Source organism: Hyaena hyaena, unplaced genomic scaffold, assembly GCF_003009895.1.
Source record: "Hyaena hyaena isolate Hyena2069 unplaced genomic scaffold, ASM300989v1 scaffold_28, whole genome shotgun sequence".
In the NCBI taxonomy this organism is placed as follows: Eukaryota; Metazoa; Chordata; class Mammalia; order Carnivora; family Hyaenidae; genus Hyaena; species Hyaena hyaena.
In genome coordinates, this window is record NW_024080660.1 from 4,920,015 (window position 1) to 4,945,019 (window position 25,005).

The following is a 25,005-nucleotide window of genomic DNA, read 5'->3' on the forward strand; positions in this document are numbered from 1 at the left end:
TTTCAGCTGTGGAGAGTGTGTTCCAAGAGCGAGATCTGTGTATGTTGGCTGAAAGGGCTTGTGGAGTGGAGACCCGAGAGGGGCCACTTACCAGGCCGTGGCAAACAGGTGCACCGCGTGCAGCCACGGCCAGGCCCACCTCTCAGGGCCGAGTCAGTGAAGACGCTTGAACCCTAAAATTAGACCCACCCTGTCAGGCGAGGGTCCCTAGTACCACAGCTACATTCCGAACCTCGAATTCTCTGGCTGCCTGAGCGGGTGGGCAGCGGGAACCGTGAGAAGCTGGTGAAGGGTTGCCGATGTTTGCTGTCCGCAAATGCAGGGGGGCCTGGGGGCGTGGGGGCGGGCGTATCAGCCAGGGAGCATCTCCCCAGGCTTCTGCACGCGGCTTGTGCTTGGCCTTCACACGCCCCCAAGAAAGCTGGGGTTCTCCTCTTGCTGCCGGTGGAAGACTGGGGCCGGCCGCTCCTGGGCTAGCTGCCAGGCAGGACGGTTCCCTGTGGGACATGATTGCTCCTGTGACTCTCTTATATCCTTGGTTAGACCCTCCAGCTTTCCCAGACTCCGTCATATGTATCGCTCAGTTAATCTGAACAACATCCTGGTGAAGTAGCCAGAGCGGGGCCTCTTATCTCCATTTCCCAGATGAATAGACTGAGTCCTAGAGGAATCAAGAGACTGCTTGCCTGAGGACAGCCAGCTACGTCATGGCAGAGAGGAGACTAGAGCCCGCATTCAAGCGTGTTCACGAGACCAAGCAGATATGAAGTCACTAAAAGCACCGGGGATCATGTGATGCAATAGCCATAGGGAGTGGGTTTGCCTTGGCCCAAGAGGGTGACTTTTTTGCTCGGTTGCCATTCCCCCTTCAGTGATACACCTTTCCAGCCCTGTAGCTCTTCCTCCCGAGATAAGCCAGGCCCCGGGAGCTCCTGAGGGGACGGGGGTCTTCCAGCCAACCCCACTCTGTCAGCTGACTCCCCAGACCCAGAGGCCATTGGTTGGGGTGAGGCGCTGTGGTGGTTCCACCCCAGTCTGGGCATGAATAGAAGGCATTCTTCTCTCTAGTAAACACTGTGCCACATGCTCTCTGCAAGCTCCCTGGTGATTACTAGCATCTATTTTTAATTCATAAGCCTCCCCCACTACCCACACCCCTTGCCATTGTTTGGAACTCACCAGCTGGCTTTCGGACCAGAGCAGCCCTGGCGGGGATTGAGTTACTGGAACAGCCTGGAGGTAGCTATCATTCCTCAGCTGTCATGGAGAGGCTCGCCCAGCCCCCGCCCAAAGAGAGCAGGGGACCCAGAGCCTCAAGGACAGCAGGGGGGTGCAGCAGACGAACCGATAGGGTCTCACGGTCCTGGGAGGCAGCTCAGTCTTGGTGACATCGTGGGCTGCCATTTGTTCCGTCCAGTTAGTTGTTTTCGACATTGTGCCTTAAATGATTTCCCCTTAAAAACAAAATCCAGCGCGCCTGGGTGGCTCAGTGGGTTAATCATTGGACTCTTGATTTCGGCTCAGGTCATGATCTCATGGTTTGTGAAATCAAGCCCCACGTCAGGTTCTGCACTGACAGTATGAAGCCTGCTTGGAATTCTCTCTCTCCTGCTCTCCCTGCCCCTCCCCTGCTTATGCACACGTGTGGTCTCTCTCTCTCAAAAATAAATAAAGGAGCTTTTTTTTTTTTTAACCAAAAACAAATGCCCATCTCCACCCTGCCATCCTGCTTTCTACAATTTGTGTGGCATTGAACAAGTTAGCTACTCTCTGCCTGACATCTATAAAGCAGAAAAAAAATTGTCATCATTTCTTGGGGGCACTGGTGGGTGCACAGAGAATGCAGGTGACATCTGGGTTTCCCCATCTGTGTGTAATGTGGCCTTAACCTCTGGGAAACTCGGGGCCCGGGGGCTGCGGCGGGAACCGCTGGTTATGTGTGCAGCAGCAATGGAGTTGGGCCACCCTGTCCCCCTGCAGGTGAGTGCTCGTTCTCTCTCTCTCTCTCTCTTTTTTTTTTTTTTTTTTTTGCTGAGCAGCAGCAGGAGAAACCTAGTAACTCTTCGCGCCCTGCCTTTGTTTCCGGTTCCCAGCGGTTCAGCAAGCAGATTAGCCCCTGCAGGGATCAGGGGCGAGTGTCCCCTTTTTCTCATTTGTTCCACATCTGGTTGGCTCAGTGCTGCCCTCCTGGTCTTACTCAAAACTTTTCCTAAGCTGTCGCCACATTCCTCTCCTGCCTTCCAGGCCTGTGCAAGGTGCTCCCAGCTGGAGGGTCTCGGCAGGGGGCTAGTGCAGGCAGGCGCACTGGGGTGATGGCCAGCCCTGCCAGGCGGGCTCTTGACCTTGCTCTGGCTGCCCTCCGCCCTCTGTGTGGTGCGGTTGGTGGCCTCTGAGGACAAGGAGCCTAGAGCTTGTGGGGCGGGTTTGGGGTGGTGTCCAGAGCCTTCGGAGACTGGCATGGAGGTGCTGGGGGGCAGGGCCATTCCCGACAGGCCAGCCTGCTGCCCCCGCTGCACTAGGGCAGGCAGCGTGGGTGAGAGGGCCAGGTGCCCAGGGTGAGGTGCAGAGAGTGGAGAGATCGTGTCGTGCCTGGATGCTTCCTGGGGCCTCAAGGGATCTTATCTCCAGGCTCCAGGCAGGGAAATCCGGGGTGTTCAGCTCATCACCTGACCTAGAGCAGACTCTGGACACCCTGTTCTTCAGTACACCTGCCCCACCGGACTTACTCGACAACACGATTTTTTCTTCTCTGTCCTGGCATAAATAAGCATCCCTGTTTACTTCCAGGGATGGCAAGTGAGGGGCCACCCTTAGCCCTGGGCTCTTGCCAAGAAGACGAATCTTGGCAGGAGCCAAAGGAGCCTGGTTTGTTTATGTCTGAGATCCTGCTGGGTCAGAGGCGGGTGGGGCTGCTCTGCTGAGAGAGGGTTTCAAACCGCGGCCCCTCAGCAGCTGAGGGAGGCCAGACCGGGTGTCTGTGGGGCCTCCTCATATGTCTGAGCTTATAGGCCAGGCTACATGAGAGGCCGAAGGGGCCCTGCTCTAGGGTCCAGTTGGGTCCCTCAGTCTGTGCACACATACATCCACCTTCAGAGCCACGTGACACGCTGCCTGTTCAGTCATTCACGAACATACTCGAGCCTGTGCCAGCCCGAACTCATACCCAGTTGCTGGGGAGGACAGCTGTGTTTCTGTTTGCCTCCAACATCCATCTCATCCCCTCTTCCCTTCTCTTTGCTCTGAATGCAAAGAGTGGTCCTTAGGCGTAGGGAGACCAGAAGCAGCCAGCCCAGCAGCCTCAGAAGAGATGGCTAAGGCCATACTGTGTGCCACGCCAAGACAGGGCAGCTTGGTGATTGGTCATGAACCTCTGTTTCCTATCATAATGATTAAAGACTATTTCCCTTTGGGGCACCTGGGTGACTCAGTTGGTTAAGCGTCCAGCTTTGGCTCAGGTCATGATTTTGAGGTTTGTGGGTTGAAGCCCCGTGTCAGACTCTGTGCTGACAGCTCGGAGCCTGGAGCCTGCTTCAGAGTCTGTGTCTCCCTCTCTTTGCCCCTCCCCCACTTATGTCTTTGATTTTAAAAAAAATTTAACAAAAAGACAATTTCCCAGGGTCCTTTGCCCCCTCCCCCCCCAACAGTATATCTTGTAGTACCTGGCCAATCAAATTCTTCTTTTGGTCTGATTTGAGTTCCTCATATTCAGGGGAAGCATCTTGCCTTTTAGGGGTCCTGTCCAATCAGGAGAGGGGCTAAACAGTGAGGACTCTGCCCCTTACCTAAAGCCCTGACCCCAGAGATCATGAGCTACAGCCTTCTCTTTTAGAACAGGATCCTGGGCTCAGTTAGCTGTCCCAGGAGGGACCTGGCTTTTCTAGAATTAGCCTTTACTCATCTTTTCCCCCACTGACATCCATGACTTTCTTTCTAGATAGAAAGTCCCTTCCCCACCCCCCCCCCACCCCCCGTTCTCCACATTAGTCCTAGCTTCTGGAAATACAGAATTCCTTAGGGCCGGGAGTGGGTGGTGAAGTTAGATCATGTCCAAGTTATCTGGCACGATCCAGGTTCTTGCGTTTTCAACCCCCTTGTGTCTTAGCTGAGGCCAAAAACTTGCATGAGACTCTGTGGCTCTCTGTGGCCCCTGGATCTGTGAGGACTCCAGCCCAGATGCAAGTGGGAGACTCTCTTCAGGTCCCCAGCCTTTCCCCTCAGGATCCGGAGCCCGTAAGATGCACCCCAGGGGAAGGTAAGCCCCAGGTTTGGGTGTCAGCCCCACGCTGGAGCCGTAAGAGTCAGCAGCAAGAGGAGCTCTCTCTTATCCTGCTCCAGACGGCGAGGAGCCAGCACCTGTGACGCGGACATGGGTCATGGGAGCTGGCCTAGGTCACCCCGGCCACCGTGCACGTTCCTCCCTGGATTCGCCACATCCCTGAGATGCGAAACATGATCTTGGTTCCGTCTGGTGCCAGATGAGGCAATGGAAATCCAGTATCGTTAACCTGATCCCTGCTTCTGCATCTTCTTTCTTCTCCTGGGCAGTCTGGCTTTCTCTGTTCATACCCCACAGGGCAGAGGGCTCTGACACAGAAGCAGTGATGAACACGTACACCCGACCGCATTCCTGCGGGGCTCCAGGCGCCTCAAGGGCTCTCCGGCCCTGCAGTGTGGGGGCTGGAGGCAATGAGTGAAGTTTCTGGGAACTGTAGCCTTCTCTGATCTCCCTAGTCTCTCCAGTTACAGGCGCTGGGCCGTCTGACCGTTCTTAGCCCCCACCAGCCCCTGTTTCTCACATCCTCCAGAGGCCAACTCTCATGCCTCTTCTTCTTTTGTCCCCTTTGACCTTCACCAAAGAGTCTGGATCCGGGAGTTCTCACTGCATACTTTTCCACCTGTGCAGATACCCCGCTACTGGGACCCCAGAGCTGGGCCAGTATCCATAGCTAGTGAATAATTCAGCATGCTCAGCAGAGGTTCAACAGATCCAAAGTGATACTGTGACCTCCTTCAGGTGGCCGGAAAGGTGAACCCTGCCCTGGAAATGCTCTGTAATATTAACTTCATTATATAAGGTTTCTTCACGGCCCAAGCAGGCAGCTTCAGACCCAAATAGGATCTGGGCCCCATGCCTGTTGGGTGACTTCTCGGGCCCGGTGGCCCTCAGACTTGCGGGTCACGCCCCTTTGAGCCTTGCTGGCTTCAGCGCTCAGCTGAACAGCATCCTTCGGCCTGCAGAGTGCCACCACATGCATGGCTCACCTAATCAGGGCAGCTCGTGCTACGCGGGGACCCTGGATTCAGCGGGACGCCCCAAGAGTTCTGCATGTCAACCCTCTGCTTTTAGAAAGGAATCATTCTAAATTCTAAATTGTCAGGGATGCCTGGGTGGCTCAGTCGGTTAAGGGTCCCACTTCAACTCAGGTCATGAGCTTATGATTCGTGAGCTTATGATTCTGTGCTGACAGCTCAGAGCCTGGATGGAGCCTGCTTTGGGTACTGTCTCCCTCTCTCTCTGCACCCCCCCCCTCTTAAAAATAAATGTAAAAAATGTTTAAAAATAAATTCTTGGGGCGCCCGGGTGGCTTAGTCGGTTAAGCGTCCGACTTTCGCTCAGGTCATGATCTCACGGTTCGTGGGTTCGAGCCCCGCGTCGGGCTCTGTGCTGACTGCCAGCTCAGAGCCTGGAGCCTGTTTCAGAGTCTGTGACTCCCTCTCTCTCTGACCCTCCCCTGCTCACGCTGTCTCTCTCTCCTCTCTCGCTCTCTCTCTCTCTCTCTCTCGCTCTCCTAGAAATAAATTTAAAAATTTAAAAATAAATAAATAAATAAATAAAAATAAATTCTTGGCAAATAGTGTGGGGGTGGGGGTGCTCTGCTTCCTAAAAATCACTCAAAAAGAAGCTGTTTCCTCTCTGGGTCACTTTCTCCTAGACCTGTCCCCAGTGTCCCCACCACCAAGGAAATAAAAGTGGCTATGAAAGGCTTGAAATCGTCATCTTCCCTTTTTTTTATTTGTTTATTTTATTTAAAAAAATTTTTTTATAGTTTTTTTTTATTTTTGAGACAGAGCATGAGTGGTGGAGGGGCAGAGAGAGAGAGAGGGAGACACAGAATCTGAAACAGACTCCAGGCTCTGAGCTGCCTGCATAGAACTCGATACAGGGCTCGAACCCACAAACTGTGAGATCATGACCTGAGCTGAAGTCAGCTGCTTAACCAACTGAGCCACCCAGGTGCCCCAGTCATCGTCTTTTTCTACCCATCTGTTACCAATTTTGATTTTCCTGAAAGAGACCAAAGACAAGTGGTTCTCTCCCCTGCACGGCCTCTGGCGTGGCTGTGCCCACAGGGGGCTCCCTACAGGAGTGTCCACAGCACCCGCCGGGCAAGGAGTGACAGAGGGAAGGGACGGCCTCCTCCCTCCCTGGGAGCAGCCAAAGGGTGGCCTGCTGTGTGCATGCTGGTCATGCCCCAGTTCTCTCCATTCTGGCCTTTTCTGTCTGTTTTTCTGTCTGCCTTTTCTGTCTGCTCGTGGGGCCAAGCCTCTCCACCCGCTGCTTGCCGTACTTCACCCTGAAGACTGAATCGTCCTCCCCTCCTGCCTTTCAGGGAGGAAGAGGGGCTCTCTGCTTAGAAATGTGAGTTTCTAAGAAAATGCATCTTCCGGTCGGGTGGACAAATGAGTGTTAGGGGAAGGACTCTGGGTGCCGCCCGCTTCCCAAAGTCCCATTTGCAAGAGGTGAGCATTAGGGAAGTGGCAGCCTCCCACGGAGGGACCGTAATGGGAGCTTTTCACAGCGCACCTGGAGCGTGAGATTTTTAAGGCCTCACCTTCTATTCTAAGCTACTAAATTTAGCTACCTTGAGCTTCTAAAGCCGATGGCTTCTCAGGCTTCCCATCCTTCAGAATATGTGGTTTGTGCCTTTTTTTTTTCCCCTCAAGAGAAAGGAGAGTAAGTAGGAAGATAAAAAAAAAGGGGGGGGGGGAGGAGCAGAAGAACAATGCAGGGGAGAGGGGAGAAGAGAAAATGTGATCCTGACCGTATTAGGGAAAGAGGGGCCTGGCCTGAAACTCCAAAGAAGAGGAAGAGGAGACCGAACGGAGCAGAGCCCAGTGACTGTCCGGGCTTCCTGCCAGCGTCCCTTCCCATCTGTCACCCCTGGACTCAGGCTAACCGGGCAGGTGGGGGCAGTGCTGCCACAGACCCCTGCCCCAGCCCAGCTGCCCGAGCTTGTGGGCCCGAGCCACAGTGGCCGCCCCGCCTTGGCTGACATGGGGCCTGCGTGTCTGCCAGGCTTGGGGATGGCGACAGGGGAGCCGACCAGCCAGGACTTCACAGCGGGTACACACGATGGCATCCTCCCGGCGGCACCCGCTCTTTGCAAAAGGAGGTCACTTTGTGGCTCTTGTGCTAAGCACGGAGCCTTACTGCTCACTGTAGCCCTCCCGCATCCGCCTGCCACTCTCCACTTGACAGCCACTTTTGTGGCTTTCTCTGTCCCAAGCAGTCACCCCAGCAGCACATGGAGGGACTGTGGTGTGTGTTCGTGTATGTGTATGTCCACGTGTGGCAAGGGGGCCTCAGCACCAGTCATCTTGTTCAGTAAAACCTGCACTATGTCAGGTACGTTCCCGTTTTATCTGCACCGCGGCCCTGGGAGTTCATGAGCATATGTGCCATTTTGCGGCCAGGAAAATGGAGCCTCGGCTGCGGAGAGTCTCTCGCCTCCCCCTCCGACCTCCTGATACCGCAGGTCTGGTTCCGTAAGGCCTCTCCCTCCAGGCTGCTGCTCTGGGGGCCCAGCTGCGTCCTCCTGCAGCTGTGAGAGGGAGCACACACCGGGCCATCGAGGCCGCGTGGCCAGCGAGTGGCAGGGTGCCAGTCTACGCCGGGCTGCTGACTGCAGGCCCTCTGCTGCACCACCGAAAGGGGTAGCCCTCCCCCACAGAGCCTGGCCTACGTGCCTTCCTGTGATACATCCCCGTTCAGCCGGGGCTTTCCGGGCCCCCCTGCCCTCCACTCCCGCCTCCCATTGCGCTTAGGAACGCAGAGCCTCAGGGCCTGTGGGAGCTTGACCAAGGTCCCCTAGCAAGTATGGAACTGAGACCCAAAGCCAGGGTTCACGTCGCCTTTCCCCCCATTTCACAGCTCCTTGGGCTCCCTGCTTCCCACCCCCAGGACAGGCCTGGGAACATCTCGTCCGGGTAAAGACAGGAACAGACTCTGGAGGAACAGGGATCTCTCTCCCACTGGCCTGCCTGGCAGACCTCCCCCTGGTTCCGGTTTGTTCCTTTCCTTTTAGCAGGTTCACCCCGAGCTCCTCCCTTCTTTTTCCTGCTATTCCGTTCGGGTGCTGGATGAGAGGAGAGGAGCTGACCCCTCCCATCAGGGAGCCTCCGGCGGCCTGAGTACTGGGGACTCTCCTCGGGGCCATCTTGGGGGTGCGCTGTGGTCTTGCAGGAACCTTTTCATGATCCTGGGCAGTGCAGGGGGTGAGAGTGGCCTACTCGGCCCCCTCCCCACCTCTGCTCTCCGGCTGGCACTGCCTTCTTCGTTCTGCTCTAAGGAAAGTTTCCAAGTCTTAGCTTGGTGGAGCCTAGAAAGGAGGGAGGCAGGGGAGAGAGGTCCTTTTGTTTGTTTCATTGATTCCACAGACATTTTTTGAACTACTTCTAGGCATGATGCTGAATTTGACTTGACACATGTTTTTTAAAAATAAGGCCTTTAAAATGACGGCCTTTTGGGGCACACCTGGGTGGCCCAGTGGGTCGAGCTTCTAACTTCAGCTCAGGTTATGATCTCACGGTTCGTGACTTCGAGCCCTGCGTCGGGCTCGCTGCTGTCAGCCTGTCAGCGCAGAGCCCGCTTCACATCCTCTGTTCCCCTCACTCTCTGCCCTGCCCTGCTTACGCTCCCTTTCAAAAAATAAACATTAAGGCAATTACATAAAATTACAACATTTTTGATTTGTCGTGGATGATTTCCAACTAAAATTTTTTAAGTAATTAAAAACACTTGCAGGGGTACCTGGGTGTCTCAGTCAGTAGAGTGTGCGACTCTTGATCTTGGGGTTGTGAGTTCGAGTCCCACATTGGGTGTAGAGATTATTTGAAAATAAAATCTTTAGGGGCACCTGGATAGCTCAGTCGGTTAAGCGTCTGACTCTTGCTTTTGGCTCAAGTTATGATCTGACGGTTCCTGAGTTTGAGCCCCGTGACTGGCTGCATGCTGACACCACAGAGCCTGATTGGGACTCTCTCCCTCCCTCTCTGCTCCTCCCTGACTCATGCTCTCTCTCAAAAATAAACATTAAAGAAAATCTTTTAAAAAAAAAACAGAAGTTTTACAGTGAAAAATACTGGGGGAAAAATCAATAAGAGCTGCTATGGATTTAGAAAAAGGTAAAGTCTGGGGCGCCTGGGTGGCTCAGTCGGTTAAGTGTCCGACTTCAGCTCAGGTCATGATCTCAGGGTTCGTGAGTTTGAGCCCTGCGACAGGCTCTGTGCTCACAGCTCAGAGCCTGGAACCTGCTCCCGATTTTGTGTCTCCCTCTCTCTCTGCCCCTCCCCCCCTCAAAAATAAACAAACATTAAAAAGAAAAAGGTAAAGTCTTTGGATGGTAATTTTGAAGTAGCCAAAATGTTATCATCTAGGCTGCCTTAAGAATGAGCACAAAAACATGCATTTAAAAATTTTGGTTCCAATATGCTTTGTCTTAGGTATTATTTTACGGGATTGTCCTTAGTTCTGGAAGGGAACGGATGTCTTGTATGAGAAGACCAGGCCGTGGCTTGGCTACCTAGGACAGAGCTGCAATAGACGGACTGTCTATTACAGTTTGGGGAGGTGGGTCATTCCATCATTATGAATGCTGAGGTAGGGTCAGTCTAGTGCTGGGCACGGTGAAGGGCTCAGATGTATTTAAGATGTGATTCCTGCCTTCCCAGGGGAAGTAAGACCTGTTTGCGCATAACCATTATGCAAGAGGAACAGGGTGCCGCGCCAAAGCATAAAGTGCACGTCGAGTACCATTGGAGGGAGAGTGTTTGCAGGTGCTGGGAATATTCCCTGACCCTCATGTCCCTGGCTGCACATGGCTGAACTGGCCCCCAGGAATTGGGATCTGTTGATGTGCTTTTGCTAGGTTCCTGTCGTCACAAACCCCAAGTCATTGGCCCCCATTAATGTTTGTAAGGTTTCCACAAGCCCAGGGCGTGGGGACTCCTGCTCTTGGTTTTTTGGCTGCATGCCCTGGCATTGGGCCCCAGAGATACTGCTGGGACTTCCTTATCTCTTCGCACCTTCTTGGGACCACCCTACCACGTGTGGACCCTCAGTATTTAAGACCTGAGTCTCTCGCCTGGCTCAAGTAGGTGCAAGATCAGTGTCTTTGGTGGTTCTGCCTCGGAAGCCTCCCTGAGAGACCCAGTTGGGCCCTCAACTCTGCTGGCCATCCTGTCCCCCGGCTCAGGGCTTGCTCTCCTCAACTGTGGCCCTCTGGCCCCCTCTGCTGGCCACTCACGGGATTTCCTGCTGGAAGTGTCCAGATGAAGTCCAAGGAGGAAAGGACTGCTGTGAGTTTGCCACCTGGGTTTGATCCTGGGTGTTTATGCCAGGGCCATGCTGGGGGGGCGGGGTGGGGATGGGACATGGAGGAGAGCGGGGAACAGGGAGCAGAAGCCAGGAGAGAGGTAGCTATAGTGGTGTCTGAGCAGAGAGTGGATTTCTGGAAGAATATCTCAGAACAGAGGGGTCTCCCAGGTGAGACTGGCTGAATTCTGATTCCTCCAGAGAGTTCTTGAATAGGGAGCATGCCTCGGGAGTGATGGAGCCTTTAGCCAGTGAGCAGGGCAGAAGGGAGAGGGGTAGGGTACCCCAGGCTGAGCTGGCTATGTTAGGATCCAATAAGAAGTCCCCTCCAGGCTCCAAAGACCTCGTCGTCTTCCTGGCCAGGAGCCCTACTTCCTTGAGGTGACGAAGGGAGCCAGTGGGACTGTGCCTCTGTTGGGCAGGGGCCTTCTGACGGTGGGAGACATTTCTGGGTGTGCACTAGGTGGGTGAGTGATGCAGATACACATGTCTCCATGTGCTGCACCCCCCACGGGGCCTGGAGGTGCTGCCGGTCACACCCAAGTGTCCTCATGCATGCTCGACTCACCATGGTGACATCTAGGCTTGGGGATAGGCAGGGTGGTGGTGGCAGGGGTAGGGGGGTACTTCATTAGAGCTGAGTCTCCCCGCTCAGTGATCCTGCCTGTCTCCTCCCAGATGGGAAGGAGCAGCCTGCTCCCAGGCGAAATCTCCCGGAGCAATCCGCCCCTAATCCATGGGCTGGGCCTCAGGCCAGAGATGGCGGCCACGGAGCCTGGGAGCTTGGGCACCCCTGCTCGCAGATCCCGGCTTCCCTTGGCCAGCCCTGTGCTGCCCAGGGCCTGCGACCCCGGAGGCCTGGCCCAGCCCCTGGAAAGCTGGAGCCTCAGAGCCCCTGGCACCCCATCACTAGCACGGCTTCATGAAACGGGACCCACACAGGTGAGGCCTCTGGTGGGTGGAAGGTCACTGGGCGGGGATGGGGGGAAGCCATTTGTGTGGCTTTCCAGGTGGCCTTCGCTCCCTCTCTGGTCTCTCAAGGTGTAGCCCTGTCTCCATTACAGAGAACTCTTTGTGGGCCGGAGGAGGGAGGAGGGGGCGAACACCAGGCCTTCAAGCCTAGGCTAAGGAGGGCCCGGAGGGTCCCTGGGGTGGGTTTGGGGGTAGGGGTCTTGTGCAGAAGCATGGGTGAACCCTGGCTCAGAAGCCTCTAGAAACCAGTGGCCATGCATCACTCTTCTTGGGGCCAGAGAAGCTGGTATGCAATTAAGTGGAAGGGGTGTGCCTCGCTGTGGTCACTTCTGTCTACAGAAAGACTTGGACAGGGCGAGCGGGGTATGAGGGTCCTGAGAGCACTGACCCCAGTGCTGAGAGCCTGGAGCTTTTGGAGAATTTTCAGGATGGAGACCAGAGGAGGCCCCAAGGCAGGAGGGAGCTCCAGGCCGCCCAGGGGTCTGTGGGGGTGAGGAGGCGGAGTGTGCAGGACATTCGGGTATAAAAGGGCATTGTTCTCAGCAGCACAGGGAATGAGGTAGCTGAGGACAAGTGTAGACTTGGCCAGAACCTATGGGTGGGCCTGTAAGAAGGGACGGAAAGCTGAGGGCTAGGGGAGAGAGGGGAGAGGGTTGCCCCTGAGGGCTAGGGGAGAGAGGGGGTTGTACCTGCCAGCTGCAGGCAGAGGCTGACAGAAGCTACCACCCGGTGGCCGGCTGCCTGGAGACTCCAGGTGCTGCGTGAAAGGATGAGTGGGTGCATTCCTCGTGTGTCTGTGCCCTGCACCCTGAAATCGCAGGTAGCAGCACGGGGTTCTCTGTAGAGCCGCTGAGGGCATAAGCCCTGCCACGAGGGACTGGGTGCTGCAGGAAAAGCCAGGATCCTCAGCTTCTGCCCCTCACATCCCCCTTGTAGGGGCTGGGGCCTCGCTGCAGGAGCCTTCCTCCCCCCCCCCCCACCGTACCCCCTGTGAACAGATCCGGGTGTACATAGTGCCCCACGTGTGCACCATTAAGTGCCTAAGCATTTGCCTCCCTTCTTTCTGGAGAAAAGCCGCTTAGGTTCCCAGGCACTGGCAGAACCGCTGGGTGGGCTGGCACCTTCCCCTTCTCCCCTCCCCTGCACCTTTCCCACTCGGGGGTGCATGGGTCAACTGTGATGGGGTGTCCAGAGCTGGGACCGCTCAAGCAACTACAAATTGCCCCCGCCTCCCCACCAGGAAGTGAGAGGGCCAGCAGCCCGGCATGCAGGGCCTGCGGATCCTGAGGAATGGGGGCAGGCCCCCCACCTCCAGGACCGGGCCTTGGGGTCCTTTTTCTAGCTCTGGCTGGAGTGTCAGGTCGGCGTGGGAGATGTCGGGTCCCTTCCTCCCAGCTTCCCCGTGAGGTCAAACTGCCTCTTCAGGCAGCAGGATTTTAGCTGGCCACGAATGTTCCTTTCCATCCTGGCCCTGGTCTGTTCCGTGTTCCCTCTGGGGATGATTAGAAAAAGTGAATCTGAGTGTTCTCTATCCCAAGAGGGGTGCTCAAATCAGAGTCATCAGAGTCATGGGGCCAGAAGTGAGCAGATGGAAGTGTCGCTGCTGAGTCACGTGGGCCCGACAGCTGGCATCGCACTTGCCCTTCTGGGTTCGTAGCCGCTGGAAGCCCAGGGCCCTGGCCAGGAGCAGCATCCACATGGATCCCAGCCTGTGTGGCCAGACCCCCAGGCCCTTTAGTTCTGCATCCAGAGAGGGAGCCTGAAGGCCACCTGTCCCAGAATGACAGAGACACCTGTCCCAGGATGGCAGGGACTGCCCTGCCCTCCCAAAGGGAAGCACAGGAGCTCCAAAGCTCTTGGTTTCCTCCCCTCCCGCTCCTCGTGTGTGTGTGTGTGTGTGTGTGTGTGTGTGTGTGTGTATGTGTGTGTGTGTGTGTGTCTAAGAGTGACCTCAGTGTTGGCTTTCCTAAGCAGAGACCTAGGACTGGAAGCCCTCATCTTCTGTGTCAGCCTGCCCTGGGGACCCTAACAGGAGTGCTTTGTAAGTTCAGGAAGGGGCTGCTCGTCCCCTGGGGAGGTGAGTCAGGCTGGGAGTCCTCTGCGGTCTCGCGGGCACTTGGGAGCACAGGTAGAGAGCACATGCTTGTTGCGGGTGCCGCTTGTTGCTGCAGTTCACCTTGAAGAATGCTTATTTATGCCATTGCTGAGGAATAGAACCACAATCCACATCTCACAATAGCCGGTACCTTCTCCGCCCTGCACAGAGCTTTACAAAAGCCTCAATGCTTTCTGTCCCTACAGTGTGGACTGTGTGCGCCCGGCCTCAGGGGTCCCGGGGGCTGGGCCGCTGTGCCAGAGGGGGAGCCATTGCCCCCGTGGCTGGGTTCGGGGTTAACAGAGGCCATGAGCTCAGGCCTGGGAGGAGGTGGGAGCCCTAGGAGGCCCACAGGAGCCAGGGCCAGGCTGCCCCTGTAATCTGGCAGCGTGCCTAATCCGGCTTCATTCAGAATTGCTGGATGGGAACAGGGACGTGAGGCCACGGCTCTGCGAGGCCACATGGAGGGGGTGCTTCTGGGCGCAGGAAGCAGGGAGGGGTGGTGGGAGGGTTGGACCCTTGAGACATTTAAGACAACATCCCATCTCTGGCTCTTCCAGAACATTCGCCAGGACTCCTTGGACCTCAGTCACTGTTTTAGAACAAGGTCTGTGACCTCAGCCCTGGCTGGTAGGTACCATGAGCAGAGAGCATGACATGGCCTCCCTGGTTGCCCAGCATGGAAGGGCATCACGGAAGGGAAGCATGGCCCTCCCTCCAGCATTCTCCTTGAACTTGCCTGGCCCATGCCCGGGGATTCATCTTGGGGTCAGGTTCCTGAGGAGAGTGGAACAGGGAGGCCGTGGTGCTGAGGCCACAAGTCCAGGTGTGGTGCTGTCCGCTGGGCACAGACAGAGGGCTGAGTAGCCTGGGCCAAGTGAGGCTCTGTGACAGTGTCCAGAGAGGAGCAATGGCGCTTCTGTCACCCACTCACTGCCATGCTCCGGCTGGGGGACCCAGGGAGTTGTCATCCACCAGTGACCCGGCCTCAGGACAGGGGATTGGGAGTGAGTTAGAAAGAGCTCCCGCTCGGGGCGCCTGGGTGGCTTAGTCAGTTAAGCGTCCGACTTTCGCTTAGGTCATGATCTCATGGTTCGTGGGTTCGAGCCCCGCGTCGGGCTCTGTGCTGACTGCCAGCTCAGAGCCTGGAGCCTATTTCAGAGTCTGTAACTCCCTCTGTCTCTGACCCTCCCCTGCTCATGCTGTCTCTCTCTCTCCTAGAAATAAATTAAAAAAAAAAAAGGAGCTCCCGCTCTGTTGAAAACGAGACAGTGAGATGAAGGACCGGGAGACCCTCCCGCAGACCAGCCCTGTAGTAGGACATTAGTTGGGGCAATGGCCGGAGCCAGCAGGTTGGTTGGAGGACCCCTGGCCTTCTACATCCAGCTTTTTGTAATCACCACCTCTGTCTAGTTCCAGAAGATTGCCATCACCCCCAAAGGAAACCCAGACCCATTAAGCAGCTATACCCCACTCCTCCCCTGCCAGCCCCTGGCCACCACTGATATGCCTTCTGTCTCTATGGTTTTAACCATACTGGATGTTTCATATAAATGGAATCCTTTAGCACGTGACCTTCTGCATCTGGCTCCTTTTGCTTAGTGTGATGTTCTCAAAGTTCATCCGCGTTGTACTGTATATCGGTGGGACTTCATTCTTCTTATGCGCCAATGATATTCCACTGTATGGATGTACAATTTCATCTACCCATTCATTGGTTGATGGACAGATGAGTTGTGTCCACCCTTTGGCTACTGTGAAAATGCTGCTATGAATGCATGTGTACAAGTACTTGTTTGAATACCCATTTAAAAACAATTTTTTTTAATGTTTATTTTTGAGAGAGAGAGAGACAGAGAGCATGAGCAGGGAAGGGGCAGAGAGAGAGGGAGACACAGAATCTGAAGCAGGCTCCAGGCTCTGAGCTGTCAGCACAGAGCCCGACGCTGGGCTTGAACTCGCGGGCTGTGAGATCATGACCTGAGCCAAAGTCGGACACTTCACCGACTGAGCCACCCAGGCGCCTCTTGTTATTTTCCTTTTTAAAAATTATAGCCATGCTGGTGAATATGAAGTGTCACTTAATTTTGGTTTTGAGCGCCTGCTGTATGCCCTGAGATTGTACTGATTGTTGCCTTCCCTTAGTGTCTCATTCTCCTGACAACCCTTTGGGGTAGGTAGAATTCCCTCTCGTTTCCAGATGAGAAAATAGGGTCCCAGAAAAGTTAATGACATAGCCAAGGGCACACAGCCAGTGAAGAACAGAGCTAGGGTTCTAAATTGGTGTCTGACTCCAAATATGGTGCTCTTTCCATTGCCTTCATGGGCTCTCTGGCCTCTCTCTGTGCTGTTCTTTTTAATAGAAAGTATAATTAACACACAGTGTTATGTTAGTTTCAGGTGTACAGGGTAATGATTCAACATGCATGGTATAGTGCTTATTTATTTATTTTGAGAGAGAGAGAGTATATGCAAGGAAGGGAGAGGCAGAGGGTTAAGCAGGCTCTGCACTGTCCCATGAACCGTGAGATCATGACCTGAATCGAAATCCAGATTCAGACTCTTAACTGACTGAGCCACCCAGGCACCCATGATAAGTGTAGTCTTAATCCTCTTTGCCTGTCTCACCCACCCCCACCTCCCCTCTGACAGCCACCAGTTTGTTCTTTGTATTTAGGAGTCTGCGTGTTCTATTTGTCTTTTCTTTGCTTTGTTTGGTTTCTTAAATTTCACATATGAGTGAAATTGTATGGTATTTATCTTTCTCTGACTGATTTCACTTACCATTAGCTCTAGCTCCAACCCCATAGTAGCAAATGGCAAGATTTCATTCTTTTTGATGGCCAAGTACTGTCCCACTACATGTGTTCACCACGTCTTCTGTATCTGTTCATCTGCGGATAGACACGGGACCTGCTTCTGCATCGGGGCTATTGTAAATAGCGCCGGTCTCACTGCTTTTCTTTGTGTTTTGTTTGTTTGTTACATGTCTGCTTTTTCTTTTTTTCCAGATCTCTTTCCCCTCTTGCTCTTTTTCCATCCTTCATAGTTTTATCATCTTAGGCTTGGATTTTCCTTCCTTTGTTATTCTCCCTCTTGGTACCTCTGCCTGCTGTCTGCCGCCTCCTTGGCTTTCTTTCCTTTAGTCCCTCTGTTTGGTTCAGTCCTGAAAGGGCACTGGTGCTGTGGAGGGGGGTGTCCTGAGGGGGTGTCCTGGGGTGGGAGGCATGGAGAACCCCCAGCTTCCTCCATGGGGGAGGAGGACCGAGTGGGGGCGCTCTGTGACAGGAGGCCACGGATGCCAGTGGAGGGGCAGGAAGGAGCTGGTGTCCTGCTGAAGGACGCCGCCGGGCTCAAGTCTGGACCCCAGGGCAGGAAAGAGGGGCAGGTGAGAGGGCTGGGGGCCCAGCCCTAAGGTGTCCCAGCCCACTGTTAGGCCCCAGCTCGTTTTCCCAGGAATGTCTGTTCTCTCATTCATGGGGATTTCACTTTCACAGCCAGCTTCCACTTGTTTTCCATTTGTAAGCTAGACAGACTCTAAATCAAGGGAGGAGAGACACCAAGCTGCCGGAGTAGAGCCAAGGTGGGGGGAGAGTTGCTATTTTATACTCCCTCAGAGTCCCAAAGCACTTCTACTTTTCACGGCATCCCTGTCTCATTAGCTGCTCCCGCGCCCCTCCCTGTCCTGCAGCAGATGCTCTGCTCCTTGTAGACACAGCAGACCGCCTCGGGCTGAGCAGCAAGCCGTGTTTCAGCCCCAGAACTCACTTCCTGGAACTTTTTTCCTCCCACAAAGAGGGAGGAAGAGAATTGAGCCTCTTTGGAAGCACAGCGGCCTTAGAAGAGGTCCAGATTGCTTAATTTTAAAAAATCATGTGTTCCTAGAGAATTTAATTTTTTGTAGTTTAATATCTATGTTGTAGTATCAATATTGAGTGAATTGGTGGGTATAATCTCTCTTTTTTTTTAATGAATTTTCGATTGTGGACCCTAGGTCTACACTGGTTTTATTTTATTTATTTCTTGTATTTATTTTTGAGAGAGAGAGACCGAGCATGAGTGGGGGAGGGGCAGAGAGACAGGGAGACACAAAATCCAAAGCAGCCTCCAGGCTCTGAGCTCTTGGCAGAGACCCGACACAGGGCTCAAACTCACAAAGTGCGAGATCATGACCTGAGCCAAAGTCGGAGGCTCCACTGACTGTGCCACCCAGATGCCCCTGGTTGGTGTAATCTCTTAATTAAACTTCATTCCCCTGCTCCCTGAGTCGTGTTGCCTAGATCCAGACAGCATTTATGAGTGCCTTCTGTATGCCCCACACTGGGCTAAGTGCTTGCTAGCCCTCATCTCAGGATAACCCTCGCAGAGACCTGAGAGTAGATAGGATTATCCCACTTCTCAGGTGGGGATATTGAGGTTCTGGGCAGTGGAGGGACAGGCTGTCATCACTGCAGGAAGTCGCCGATGAGGAAGGGGTTTAACTGCAGGACGGGGTTTGAAGTCAGACTGGCGTGACAGTTGGACCTTGGGACAGATCACTTAAGGGGGGCTGGTATACAAGGTTCAGAGATTCAGAGGAGCAGGGTTCTGAAGATACGCGCACCTGGAGGGAGGGCCAGGGGACACAAAGGGAGACCCAGCACCGAAGTAAAAGGGGCAAGTCCTGATCGGAGAAGGGGTCGGCATTGTTCCCAGCATCCCCAGTGGAACTGTGACCTGGAAAGGCCCCAGAGGAAGCCCACAGAGGAGCCCCCTCACCCCCCGGCTCCTTATTTTGGCAAGACCATTGTTTTCTTTTTTTTTTTTTTTAATGTTTTATTTATTTATGAGAGAGAGAGAGACTGTGTGAGGAGGGGAGGATCAGAGAGAGAGCGGGAGACACAGAATCTGAAACAGGCTCCAGGGGCTGTCAGCACAGAGCCCAACGTGGGGCTCGAACCCACGAACCATGAGATCATGACCTGAGCCCAGTCGGAGGCTTAACTGACGGAGCCACCCAGGTGCCCCAGGACCGTTGTTTTCAATAGTGTTTTCCAATAACTTTGCACCTCGGCAGAAACTGAGTCCAGTGACTCCTGCCGGTGATCGGCTCGGGCTGCTTCCATTTCCAGTGCGTGTGAGCAGACCACTTTCTTTGCGCTTGTAACCCCTGGTCTCAGCCCGCCTCACACACATGAAGAGGCAACGCTCTGACCCGGCCCACCCAGGGTGTGCTGTGTGTAAAAAGACATGGGGTTGAGCCATTTCCTGCTGCTTCCGTTCTTGCGTGGCGATAAGACACAGGGAACTCAGCTGTGGACAGATCGATCTGCCAGCTGCTGAGGGCGCCGGCCCTGGGAGAGCGGGGCTCCGGGCCGCCCGCTTTCATCGGCCCCCGCGGTTTCCCATCTCTCCTATCTCCTGGGACCTTTCCTTCCTTTCACCCCGACCCCCCAACCTTTCTGGGCTTCTCCTTCGTGTCACCCGCATGCACTTGAGAGGCCTGCTGCTGCCTGGATAGGGGCCGGCCTCTCCGTCCTGCACATTCACCCCTTTCTGAGCTGGGCCCTGGTACCCTCAGACCTCCAGACCGGTCCCTGCTTCCCCTGGCCCCAGAGCTTGCTCCTGGGACTTGAGTCCTCAGGACCTGGCCAGCAGGGCGGGTGAGCTGTGCTCCTGTCCTGCGTCTGGGAGACGGGGCAGGGCCGGGCGCTCTCGCCGTCATGAAGAGGAAGAGGTTGCCGACCACTCAGGAGAGCTGGAAGGTGATGGAGGGGCTGGAAGGGGCGTCAGCAGAGGCAGGTGACCAGCTGAACTGCATTAGGAAAGCTGGGGTGGGACAGGTGGGGAGGCTTCCTGCGCCTGCGTTGGGCCCACGTGGAGGCTTTGGTCAGCTCTGAGGGAGAGGCCTGTTTGAGGCAGGAGCCTTTGGGGAGGTTGAGTCCAGAGGGACCGCTTGTCTTCTCTCTGAGAAATCAGTCCTGTGACTCTCGTCAGGCACGCTTAGTCCGTGTGATGGAGCAATGAGGTTCTGTGTCCTCATGGCTGTGTGTCCCAGGGCAACTTGCTTGAGCTCTCTGTGCCAAAGGAGAGGCAGATCTGCCTAGACTGCATTTTAGGGATCTTATGAGGATTAGGTGGATTGCAGCTGGGGCAGCCCTTCAAAAATGGCCATGGGTAGGGGCACTTGGCTGGCTCAGTCCGTGAAGGGTGCAACTCTTGATCTTGGAGCTGTGAGTTCAAGGTTCACATTAGGTATAGACATTATGTAGAAATAAAATCTTTTTTTTTTTTTTTAAATGGCAGCTGTAAAAGGAATACTCTGGTTGTCACTATTTGGGGCTCTTGCCTGGAAGCTTCCTATTCATCCTGCATCCATCTTCCAGGCAGAGAAACCAAGTCCAGAGGTGTCCATGGACTTGGGAGAGTACCCTCCCACGGTTTCATGATTTACCTATGCTGGCTTTTCTCGCCTTCTTCCCCAGGTTGACAAGGGAGACCTTGTGGCCCTGAGCCTCCCCGGCGGCCCCGGCCATGGGGACGCTGACGGCCCCGTCAACCTGGACGTGCCAGATGGGGCCCCCGACCCCCAGCGGACCAAGGCTGCCATCGACCACCTGCACCAGAAGATCCTGAAGATCACCGAGCAGATCAAGATCGAGCAGGAGGCGCGGGACGACAATGTGGCTGAGTACCTGAAGCTGGCCAACAATGCAGACAAGCAGCAGGTGTCGCGCATCAAGCAGGTGTTCGAGAAGAAGAACCAGAAGTCGGCGCAGACCATCGCCCAGCTGCACAAGAAGCTTGAGCACTACCGCCGGCGCCTGAAGGAGATCGAGCAGAACGGGCCCTCGCGGCAGCCCAAGGACGTGCTGCGGGACATGCAGCAGGGGCTGAAGGACGTGGGCGCCAACGTGCGCGCGGGCATCAGTGGCTTCGGGGGAGGCGTGGTCGAGGGCGTCAAGGGCAGCCTCTCCGGCCTCTCGCAGGCCACCCACACCGCCGTGGTTTCCAAGCCCCGGGAGTTCGCCAGCCTCATCCGCAACAAGTTTGGCAGCGCGGACAACATCGCCCACCTGAAGGACCCTCTGGAGGACGGCCCCCCCGAGGAGGCGGCGCGGGCGCTGAGCGGCAGCGCCACCCTCGTGTCCAGCCCCAAGTACGGCAGCGACGATGAGTGCTCCAGCGCCAGCGCCAGCTCGGCCGGGGCCGGCAGCAACTCCGGGGCCGGGCCGGCCGGGGCGCTAGGGAGCCCTAAGTCGAACGCGCTGTACGGGGCCTCCGGAAACCTGGACGCTCTGCTGGAGGAGCTGCGGGAGATTAAGGAGGGACAGTCCCACCTGGAGGACTCGATGGAAGACCTGAAGGCTCAGTTGCAGAGGGACTACACCTACATGACCCAGTGTCTGCAGGAGGAACGCTACAGGTAGGCGCCACTACCCTGCCCGCACTGAGCGGATGGGCACCGGCCGTCAGACTCCGGGCTTGTGGAGGCAGATGGAGGTGCATGGAGAAGGGTCTGAGGCTGCTGGAAGGAGCCGGAAGAGCCGCCGGGAAGCCTTCCTCCAGCTTCGTCAGAGCGGCTGGAAGATAGGGTTACGGGACCTGACCTGTGCATGGAGAGAAGGCTCTGCCTGTCTCAGGAGCTTCGAACATCCCTGCTTGATGGTTGTGTGGACAGTGTACAGAAGGGGAAACTGAGGCAGGGACTTGGCCGGCTACGTGGGCTCTCACCTAGAAAGACTAAGGGCACTGACTCAGGAGCTAGGTTCCCTGGGTTCAAACCCCAGCTCTACTCTTTACTCTTTACCTTGAACAAAGTACTTAGTGCTCTGCACACCCAGCCTCCTGGTCTGGGCAGCGGCAATAACACAGATTCCCACCCCTAGGGTTCGTGAAGGTTCAGTGAGTCCAAACCCGTAAAGTCCAACTAGCTAAACATCTGGCACCGTCAGGTTAAACGTTTGGCAGAAGCCGGAGGCTCTGGCCCCTAACCCCGCCCCCTGCCTGCTCCGTGCCCTCTTGCTCGGTGCCCCTCCTGTGGCATTTGGTTGACACTTGCCCTCTGGGATTCTTGGCGATCTTTTCCTTAATTAGCACTTTTCCTTTTTCTTCATATATATGAAGAAGGGTTAGAAAGTTGAGGGGGGGGGGTCGCTGCCTGAAAACTACCCCCACATAAGAATCCCCTTTTGATATTTTGTGCCTGCAGAGCAGGGATCATGTATCTATGTCGCTGTGTCCCTGGTGACCAAGAGAGCATCTTGGTCCAGGGCTTACAAACTCATGTGGAACTCATTTAATCCTGAGTCCCCCGTTTGTGAGCTGTGTGACCTTCGGCAGGTTCCTTAACCTCTCTCTGTCTCAGTCTTCTCATCTGTGAAATAGGATGATGCTGGTACTTGTCTCGCAGGGTGGAGGGGGATGAGGATCCTATGAGATCATGAGAGTAGAGCCTTGGCACGATGCCTACATGGCCATAGTGCTGTTTAAAGAGTAGCCTTCCTTGTCGTTGCCATTAAAGTTGGAAGAGGACTGAGACACATTGGGTGGGCTGAAGAATGAAATTGATCTTGGGGAGAGAAGGGAGGTCAGGGGCCGGGACTGAAGGCACACCTTGTCCCTCTGCCAGGTACGAGCGGCTCGAGGAACAGCTCAATGACCTGACTGAGCTCCACCAGAATGAGATGACCAACCTGAAGCAGGAGCTGGCCAGCATGGAGGAGAAGGTGGCCTACCAATCCTACGAAAGGGCTCGGGACATCCAGGTACGACCAGGGACCGACCCTGGGGGGGCCCAGACATGCTGAGAGAGCTGTCAGCGGCATGAGCGTGAGGGCTTTACCAACTGGAGAGGGTTCTGGGCACAGCCTCTTCTACCGGTGGCTCAGATGGGCGCGTGGATGGAGAGGGTGGCGTGGGGCGGAGGTAGGAGCCAGGCAGGCCCTGGACTGGATTTGCGAGAGCAGATGGTTGAGAGCCACCCACGCCCCCAGCTCTTTGATGGCAGCCTTGCCGGTGATCAATGGGATTTCCAGGCTCGAGACTGCCTGGAGAGGATGCTCCAGGGGACTGGGCCCGCTGTGTGTCCCCCTCCACTCCCCACACGCACACATGAGTCAGCCACTCCCGTCTCCTACCATCCTCCCCGAATAGTCGTAAAAATTGCCCCCGATCAGCCGGCGCCCTGCCTTTTCAGGGGGCACCTTGTGCACGGTCGCCTTCTCTGAGGGGGTTGCCTTCTCTGAGGGGCGGGGAGGGTCCGGCCCACCCTGAGCTCCCACGTCGTCCCCCACCCCCTGCAGGAGGCCGTGGAGTCCTGCCTGACCCGCGTCACCAAGCTGGAGTTGCAGCAGCAGCAGCAGCAGGTGGTGCAGCTGGAGGGCGTGGAGAACGCCAACGCGCGGGCTCTGCTGGGCAAGTTCATCAACGTGATCCTGGCGCTCATGGCCGTGCTGCTGGTGTTCGTGTCCACCATCGCCAACTTCATCACGCCCCTCATGAAGACACGCCTGCGCATCACCAGCACCGCTCTCCTGGTCCTCGTCCTCTTCCTCCTCTGGAAGCACTGGGACTCCCTCACCTACCTCCTGGAGCACGTGCTGCTACCCAGCTGAGCGGCCCGCCCGCCCCTGCCCTGTGCTCCCCCAGGCCCCAACATGGCCACGCTTCTCCAGGAGGGCCCCAGGGACTCCCGAGTCCTTTGAACTTGTTCGTGTGTCTGGTTTGGCCTCTTGCCCAAACTGTCCGTTCCAGCAGCTCCTGCCCCCTTCTCCGTTCCTGCTTCTGTCTGACACCTTCTCCCTGTTGGCCTGAAGGGAGCCTTGAGGGCAGCCCTGGCCAGATGCAGTGGGGACACCTGTGGCCAAATGGAGCGGAGGAGGACGTCGGGATGGACTGCTCTGATTACTGACAGTCGCTCAAGGACCTCTCCCAGCTGACTCAGGATGCAGCAAGTCAGGAGGGCCAGTAAGAACAGAAGCAGGAGAGGGCCATGCCCCGTCCATTCTAGAGAAGAGCCCAGCCCCGAGCCATCTACAGTTCCCGCTGCGGAGATGGTCAGGGGGAGGGCCAGACGGCCAGGCAGCGGGGGGCTCCGCTGGCCTCAGAGAATGCCAGGGAGCCAGGGTGGGGGACCCCCGGCCTCTGGGCACCTGCTGGGGCCAGGGGGCAGGCTCGGTCCACCCCTTGTTCCTCCAGAGCTGGTTTGAGGCTCGCTTCTGGGCCTCTCCCGGGATCTGAAGGATGCAAGCTCCGGAGGCCAGGCGGGGTGTAGCTTTTGGACTTGTGTTTTCCCTGTTGTTCTCTCTGCCTGTCACTGAACCTGCTCCTTTCAGGGAAACAAGGCCCCAGGGTCCCCCCACCCCAGCCTCAGCCCAAGCCCTTAGGCCTCTGGGAGTGTGATGGGTTCTATTTATTTATTTATTTATTTGTTCCTTTGTACCTTGTCCCCCAACCTCCCCCGCCCCGAGCTCCAGGGAGAGGACTCTGTCGCTGTCCTCTCTGGGAAGCCAGAGGCTTCTTGGCTGTCAGGCACGTCCATACCATTTCGCCTCTGGAGAATCCTGGTTAGGGGAAAGGGGGGGCAAAGCCACCCGGCCCCGCTCTCCCAAAGCACCCCTCAGCCAGGACGGGAGAAGCGTAGCCTCTCTTTTGCGTAGCCTCTCTTTTATACATGTGTTTATTTTGTATGTGTGTATTTGTGTGGAGGAGGTTGTTGCTTTATTTTTTTAAGGCTCTGGAGTGTTGTGTATGGTTTCTCTTCACATCCCAGCCTTCCCGCGGGCACGTCCGAGAAGAGAGGGCATTTCTCGCAAAACGAAAGAGAAATCTCCTAGGGTGGCCAAGGGTCGTGCCCGTCAGCTGTGGTGGACCTTCCTGAAAAATAAATATCCTCTAAATTTTCAAAGCATCCTGTCTCGTGTCAGTTGATCAGGCCACCCTGTGGAAACCACCGGGTTTCTGTCCTCACCCAGGCATTCTGAGTAACGCTCTGGGCCTCTCTTCTTCTTTCAGGACCCATCCCTGAGCAAGTCATCATGCGCCCTTCCCGTCCTACTTTTCCTACTTGGCACAGCCCAAGCTCTGGCCTCCGTGATAGGGAAGCGAGGTGGTACCACCCCCTCCACCGCCCAGGGCACTTTCTAGGGGGAGGGGATTGGGAGATTGCCATCTGTGGCTTGAAGAAGACAAGCGGCCCCAACCCCCACCCCACAACAGCAACCAGGCCTGGTGTGGCCACGAGAGGGCAGCAGAGTCCTTGCTCACCCTTTTCTCGGGGTTCAGTCCCAAAGAGAGGCATCTGCTGGACTTACCTGGGCCTGACCAGCTAGAACATAGATCACCTGCTCACCAGGAGCCTTGA

At 55.7% G+C, this 25,005-nt stretch overlaps 1 protein-coding gene across 5 annotated transcripts in view; it reads left to right on the top strand.

Moving 5' to 3' along the window:
- Positions 1–24,552, top strand: part of TMCC2 (transmembrane and coiled-coil domain family 2) — a 40,743-nt gene extending 16,191 nt beyond the window's left edge. For 2 of the 5 annotated variants that reach the window (XM_039227529.1, XM_039227530.1), the window contains exons 3-5: positions 20,126–21,066; positions 22,273–22,408; positions 22,946–24,552. In XM_039227529.1, the coding sequence (XP_039083460.1) occupies positions 20,126–21,066; positions 22,273–22,408; positions 22,946–23,257 (1,389 nt within the window). In that variant the 3' untranslated portion in view covers positions 23,258–24,552. Of the gene's footprint in view, positions 1–1,759; positions 1,981–10,396; positions 10,579–11,353; positions 11,537–20,125; positions 21,067–22,272; positions 22,409–22,945 lie in introns of those variants that run through there. The other 3 variants (XM_039227531.1, XM_039227532.1, XM_039227534.1) reach the window with 3 other exon arrangements.
- Positions 24,553–25,005: the final 453 nt, after the last annotated feature.